This window comes from Malania oleifera, chromosome 12 (genome assembly GCF_029873635.1).
Source record: "Malania oleifera isolate guangnan ecotype guangnan chromosome 12, ASM2987363v1, whole genome shotgun sequence".
NCBI lineage: Eukaryota > Viridiplantae > Streptophyta > Magnoliopsida > Santalales > Ximeniaceae > Malania > Malania oleifera.
The window spans coordinates 70,157,430-70,164,662 of record NC_080428.1 but is presented as its reverse complement, the minus strand read 5'-3'; the positions used below and the strand labels follow the sequence as shown (position 1 = coordinate 70,164,662).

At 33.3% G+C, this 7,233-nt stretch overlaps 1 protein-coding gene across 5 annotated transcripts; it reads right to left on the bottom strand.

Annotated features, from left to right (window-relative positions):
* Positions 1 to 239: 239 nt before the first annotated feature.
* On the bottom strand, positions 240 to 6,066 carry LOC131144577 (hypersensitive-induced response protein 2). 5 transcript variants are annotated; one of them, XM_058093292.1, is made up of 8 exons: positions 5,778 to 6,037; positions 5,215 to 5,277; positions 4,600 to 4,635; positions 4,322 to 4,519; positions 3,842 to 3,962; positions 1,467 to 1,558; positions 1,279 to 1,375; positions 240 to 830 (listed from the first exon to the last, which is right to left on the bottom strand). In XM_058093292.1, exons 4-8 carry the CDS (start codon positions 4,508 to 4,510, stop codon positions 472 to 474), a joined length of 858 nt encoding a protein of 285 aa, XP_057949275.1. In that variant the 5' UTR covers positions 4,511 to 4,519; positions 4,600 to 4,635; positions 5,215 to 5,277; positions 5,778 to 6,037; the 3' UTR covers positions 240 to 471. The 5 variants fall into 5 exon arrangements, with proteins under 5 accessions (XP_057949275.1, XP_057949274.1, XP_057949271.1 ...); XM_058093291.1 differs by lacking the exon at positions 4,600 to 4,635 and having other exon boundaries at positions 5,778 to 6,042; XM_058093288.1 differs by lacking the exon at positions 5,215 to 5,277 and having other exon boundaries at positions 5,778 to 6,042.
* Positions 6,067 to 7,233: the final 1,167 nt, after the last annotated feature.

Below are 7,233 nucleotides of genomic sequence, written 5' to 3'. Positions count from 1 at the left end.
TGTGGGACCAATAATTAGTCCGATAAAGCCTGCTCCCTTGTTGTGTGGTCCAAATGAAGGAGGAGAGATACAATATTTTCGAACAGACTCAGGTTGGGGAGTTACAAATCAAATCTTTATATTTGGGATGGATGCAATGATGTTGTGTAGTTTGACATAAATAGATAACAAATAGGTTGAAAACAAAGAAAACATATATCGAGAATATGGACAAGCATACATTGTGAAACAAGTGTACATTTCGAGACAAAATTCTATATCAAGCTCGCTAATAGATATGAACAAGCATTCAATCATTCATCCGCTGCCAATACTGATTCACATCAATACACATTATATTATCACATGTGAAGAAAGGTGAAAAAAAAAACAAATAAACTCCACAAAGGTGAGGAACACAAATAAACTCCACTTTTCTGAATATCAGCACAAACTTCGAATGCACCTCCAACAAGCATTCTGAGCTTCACACTACTGGGTTGCACTAGCTTGAAGGAGACCCTCCCTAATTTGTGAAGCAACATCTCTCACAGCGCCTGGTCCATGTGGGATGAAAACAGAGGAAGACTTTGAGGATGCACCGATCTCTTTCATCGTGTCAAAGTATTGGGTCACTAGAACCATGTCCATCACATCCTTAGCTGTTGTTCCAGGCACATTCGTAGAGAAAGCAAGCACACTATCCCTCAGCCCATCGACAATGGCCTGGCGCTGCCGGGATATACCCAGCCCTGCCAGGTATTTGGACTCTGCGTCTCCCTCTGCTCGCTTTATCTGCAAAATCTTCTCTGCTTCGGCCTTCTCATTTGCAGCCATTCTCATTCTAGAAGCTGATTGTAACAGAATTTATAAAAAGTAAAACATAAATCAAATCATTTTGCACAAATTTCGGCTTAACAAGCAAAACAAGTTGAGTCAATATATAATAGTATGATTAAAAAAGGTTAATGATTTTGGGTCGCCAGCTAGCCTAGACACACGGCCTGATGGCTTTGAGTTCTGTACAGAGTCTGAGTGCAGCACATTGGGGAAAAAATTCAGTAAACAGCTGCAAACCTTCAAAATTAATACCCACTGAGTGATATCACTGAGTCAGACAGCCAGCTCAAAAATGTGAGTGTACCCAAGTTGAAGGCTTTTTCCTTTGGCAAAATGATGCAATGATTACAAAGATGTGGATTTGAAGCTTCTAATGAACAAACTCACCTATAAATTCCAGGGAAAGAACAGGTACATAGCTGAGAGATTTGTTCAAATTTAAGATTAATGATACAATACCTGCATTTATCTCATTCATAGCTCTCTTGACATGCTCATCTGGTTCAATATCCACGATAAGAGTCTGAACTATCTCATAACCATATGCAGACATGGCCTAAAAATTGAAAACAAAAAAATAGGCCATGACTCAATTAAACAAGTCAAAACATTTCTAGAACCACATTAAATGATGGCATAAACATCACCTTTTCAAGCTCATCTTCCACAGCTTTTGCTATGTCATTTTTCTGTTCAAATACTGCATCCAACTCCAACTTTGGAACGCTTGCCCTAATGACTGTAGCAATAAAATGAAGCCTTTAGCATTATGGACACACCCGTATATAGACTGTTCCTCTTGCAAGCTGTACTGCCAACAATCATGTATAGACTGGGACTAATAGCTACAATAAATAAAAAGGGGCGGGGGGTGGGATAATAAAAAAAAGATATTTTTCCGCAGGAAAATATATTTATATAGAAAAAAGAAATCTAGGGATTCAACAAAGATTTATGGGAGAATACTTCAAAAGTCACTGTCTTCTTGTAACCAATTTGAAAGAGAATTAGGATAAGGAGCCCCAACAAATTCAACATCGATTTCTTTATGACAAGAGTCCCCGTGCTCCCTTTTCACCACCTTATGAATCCTCTTAACTGCTCACATGCTTAGCTTATGATGACAAGTTCCTCTAGTCTGCTACCAGTGCATCAATAATCCAATTCAACTCAACATTTCTATCATCAAGACCAAATGGCTGGAAAGGTATCACCTTCAAATGACATTCACTTGGTGCATAATATATTTGACAAGCTCTTGCTCCATTTCTTCTTTCTTCTTCTATCATTTATGCCTCTTGCGGCATCATTGTTGGTCTTCTAGAAACACATTTTGCATTTTCAGCATGTTATGATACACGATCTAATTATTTTACCCCTGATTCATACACGCTGGCTACAACAATGAAGATGTTTCTCAATTGTTCAATAAACATCATCTAGAAGTCCTTTAAATTGTAATTGTCTATATGGCTGCCTTCTCAATATTTCTTGAATACTGACAAGAATGCTTCATTATGTTATTCTCTACAAGAATGTCATAACCTTGTCTAGCTCGCAGATCCAGTGAGCCATTTCCACCAATTTTGGAGGGCCAAGGTTTTTCACTACTTTTTTTCTCCTTACTCGTACAACTGCAACCTCCCAGGAAGGCCACAATGATTAAGAACCCCCCACCCAAAAAAAAAAGAAGGAAAAACATAATAAAGAACAAAAAAATCTCATTCACCCATGCAGTTGAAACATAAGATTGTTTTTTTTGCTGGCATTGGAAATTCTAAACAAGATCTCGAGAGCCATTTGTTACCACATGGCTCACATATGTTATCACTACATCAGTAGAAGAAACCTTTTTACTCCCAACAGCTCAACTCAATAGTGTCTTTACTTTCAGTGACAGCATACCTCAACGAAATCTTTTCTCAGCAACTTCATGTCAGCTGACAAATTAGATTTTTCCATTCTCGGCTCTAGTCAGGGGCATACATTACATTCAAAAGCCATTATATTTTCTTCCGCGAGATTGTTCTGGACCTTTTTGCTTGAAATTGTATAATAATTTTTCCTAGTTCATAAAGCAAAGACATGGCATGCCTAATGTGCATCAAAGTTTTTAGCATCTATATATATATATATAGAGAGAGAGAGAGAGAGAGAGAGAGACAGAGAGAGAGATCAAAGTATACATGTAGTATACACATGTATTAGCTTTAACCACATACAAACATGGCTAACAATCTACCTATTTTTCTTAATTAATAATTGAACTCTTTGATTATTTAAAAAAAATAAAAATATATATATATGTCTGAAAAATATGAATATGGAAAAAAGTCAATTCACAAAATCATTCAAACAACAAAGCAAGAGCCTTCCAAATCAATATATGAGTCTATCATCAATACTCTAGGATGAAAATTGGCATACAAGATAATAAATATTGATTGAAGCAAAAGTCATCTGTACTAATATAAAAATGTGATTGTTAAGGCTCTGAAAATATATGTGCTCATAGATTCTCAAGAAATGATCTAAAAATACCGACCATTTTACACAAAAAATCATATTTTCCATGCTCAATGATTTATTTATGTATGCTGAAAAGTCACCGGCTTCTTGTATGGTTTCAAAGACTCCAGATTACCTTCATATTTTACCAGTTTCCTTTAAGGTGAAATACTTGGCATAAATATTTATTAATTATATGTAATGCCAGGAAGAAATTCCAAAAAGTTTTTAACAGTGTCACTTGTAAAAAGAACTGAGCTAGACAATCCATTATGAATTATGATGACAGAATGGAAATCATGAACTGTGATGAGGCATATCCTCCAAACACAACGAGATAAAATTTTGGAAAAATGCAATAACTGATGGTGCTGTATGTGCACCCCAAACACAACAGTTTCTGAAGTTTCGGAAAAAGAATAAATTCTACAAAATCATTAAAGCAACATACATAGTTACATTTTAAAAAATAAAAAAAAAAAATTCTACAATGTCCACATCCATAGTTACATACCATCAAAAACGTATGCTTGGATCTGTGACCTGGTGTTGCTGAGCTTGTAAAAAGCATCTTCTGCCCTTGCAGCCATTGCTCGGTATTGAACAGATGCAACCACAGTAACAAAAACATTATCCTGAGAACACACTCTGGTGGATCAGGATCTACCAAACATCCACCATGATATACATTAACTGTCTCAAATTGAAAACCATCACAACAGGCCCCCGTCCCTATGTATATATTTGACTGAACCTAGTAAAAATCTAAAACAACTGAATGTAGTTATATCACACAGGTTCTTGAAATCAGTGTATAAAATCTTTCCAATTGGCCATAGGGGGAAAATGCAGGTTTAGAATCAACAAAAAAAGGGAAAAATGTTACAACAAAATTACAAGATGCCAAAATGCCTAAAATACAAGAGGGTGAAGAAAGGAAAAGAAATAATAATGGTTAAATGTAGCTAGAAAGTAGAGCAAATATACCACAGACCTTAGTTTTCGTCTCACAACGTACATCAAGTTGTTGCACCCGTAATGAAAGGTTACCAGCTAATTGACTCCCAAAACACCATGGCAAGCAGTGACAACCAGGCTCAAGCACCTCATCAAACTTGCCAAAAGTTTCTTTGACAGCTACTGTTGACTGGTCAACTTGTATACAACCAAGAGCTTGTCCCATCGTTAGATTCTATCAAGCACAAACATTTGAAGTTCAATCCCAGATCTATGATTCAACAATTCAGAAATTGCTAAAACAGAACACTTAACAAGCTATATGATCCACCAGAGAGCCTTACCACAAACCTAAAAAAATGCACCCAAGAAAAAAAATCAATATAATCCTTCAAAACTAAAATAAAGATGATAATTTAAGATTTTTGTCATGATAATTATAAATTGTAAATTGTATTCCAGCTTCAATCCTTGCAGCTGGCCCACTCCTCAGGCACTAAGATATGTATATAAAAACCAAAGTGAACCACCAAAACATATTAGAAAGTCGCAATATAGATGCCCCCAGTCTCAGCTCCTTCTCACACTCTGCTTGGGGGATATTTGCAGAATCTCTAGATTACAGCAAACCACTGAAAAGAATGTTTACAAACTTCCATGGTTATATAGGTTTCCCAATTATCCAATTTTAAAATCAGAAATGAATTAGCATCTCATACTAAACGACCAAGCCCTAATGGCGTATGAGAATGATATCAAAATCAAAATTGTTCATGCTAATAGAACTGTAGAAGCAGGGAAATTAGAAGCTTATTGAATTCTATAAACAAGCTCCCATGAGATATCAGCTGAATAATTGAAGATGATAGTAGAAAAAAGTCTGAGGTGAGGAGCAACCAGAGCCCGAGGATTGCCAAGGATGAAATATACCTCCAAGGAGAAGAAGAGGAGGGAAAAAAAGTAGTTCCTCAGATTCTCTAAACTACCTTGGATCTGTAATTCACATGACAACAACCAAATAAGATAGTCAAACACTATGCACCACCAACTCCTTAAAATTACAGATTGAGAAGATAAAGATACATCCGTCATCACAAATAAACAAGAGAAAACTCAATATCAATGCCCAATTAGTCAACTCTAAAAAATGTATTTTTTAAAACCTAAAAATTTCCTCACATTCCACCGCAATTAATAAATTACAAAATTCAATATCCAACTTCCAATTCTTAAAAATAATTTAAAATTGGAAAAAACCAGCGTAGAAACTGCCTCAAATTTTCTAGAAATTACTAAAACAATGAAAAAAAAAGTGACGAACAAGCATAGAAACTGCTACAATCCTTTTTATTCTTCAGATTATGAACAAACCAATGCATCCGGCAATCTTCAAAACACAACAAAAAAAAAAAGCGCGGAAGAAAAAAGTGAAAGAATGGAATGAAAAATGTTTATCAGAACTGACGAAATTAATGTCGAAAATGTGCAATTACCTCTCGAAACCAGGTAAGGATCGAACTTCCAAAAGAGAAAACAGAAGATTGAGAAAGCAGGAGATGAGAAGGGATTCAAGATAGACTGGCCGCGAGAAACTACACACAATATCTACAATCAAAACTCGACTTTCAGAATCACGTTCACGGTGACACGGAGCAATAACGAAGTACAATCGTGAAACACTGAAAGGCGGAGAAAGATAATTATGTCAGAGCGAGAAGAGGGGCTTTAGTACCCAATAATATATAAACTCGCCAAAGTGTGCTTTTCGCGGGTTTGTGCTTTTTATCACTTCATTTTTAGACTTTTAATTAATTAATTAATTATTTAGCTTTGATATAGTGAAAAAAAAAAATTTGGGTCTCCTTATTCGTAAAAAAAAAAAAAATTAATTTTTATTTTTGGTCGGAAACACTGAGAGCCCATTTAATTTTAAAAAATAATTTTCACTTTTATTTTAGGTTTCTAACAAATTACAAAAAAAATTAGCTAATTTTTTGTGTGAATAATAACAAATAGTTTAGCACTTTTTGCTAGTAAAAAATAGTTTTATTTTTTATTTTAAAATTTTAATTTTTTTTTCAAATTTATATAAAAAAGTTGCAAAATATCTTCCCATTTTTTAAAGATTTTTAATTTTTACGTTGCACATGAAAGAATGACATTCAGATCTTGAACTTTAATTTGCTCGGGTTACATATAAATATTTTTTTAAATCCACAACATTCCAAATTCAAGTCACAAAATTCATGATTTCAAATATTATCTTATATAAAATTTAAGAAATTTTAAAACAAGATAATTTTGTGATTATTTTAAAAATTAGAAAAAAAATAAAAAATTATTTTGCATATTTAAACAAAAATTTTTCCTACTTTTTTAGCATGAATCATTAAACTTTAAAAATAAGCTATAATTTAAAAAAAAAAAAAACCTAAAAGTTAGATAACTAATTTTTTGTTTTAAAAAAAAAAAACCAAATGGACAATAATCTTTTTTGAGATTTGACAAAAAAGATAAGGACCTCCCTAAAGTTTAAAAAATTCCACAAAGATTTCAAAAATCTTGCAAACCTCCATTTTCACATTCAATTTAGGAACACTTATACTCTTAAAAAAAAGTCTTTTTCCAAGTATTAGGAAAATTTTGTGTCTTTTTAACGAATCTTATGATTTTTTTTTTAAAAAAAAAAAATTGAAGGGAGTTTCCTGAGAATTTTAAAATTTCAAGGAAGTTTTTTGTCTTTTTGCTAAATCTCAGGAAAAGTTAATGTCTTTGACTTTTTTAACTTTTAAAGAAGTACAAAAAAATTTAACTTATTTTTTGATTTTGTAATTTATACGAAATAAAAATAGTAAGAATTTACACTAATCATTTGTGGAAAATAGTTTTGTTTTATTCTTTAACTTTTAAATAATTATAAAAATATCTTCCTATTTTATAAATTTATAT

Excerpts from the sequence above, each read along its gene's own strand:
- LOC131144577 (XM_058093287.1), bottom strand. The coding sequence starts at position 4,510 with ATGGGACAAGCTCTTGGTTGTATACAAGTTGACCAGTCAACAGTAGCT. Across the intron at positions 3,963-4,321 it reads GTTGTGAGACGAAAACTAAG|GATAATGTTTTTGTTACTGT; the intron begins GTCTGTGGTATA and ends GTGTGTTCTCAG. Across the intron at positions 1,376-1,466 it reads TGGAAGATGAGCTTGAAAAG|GCCATGTCTGCATATGGTTA; the intron begins GTGATGTTTATG and ends TTCAATTTTTAG.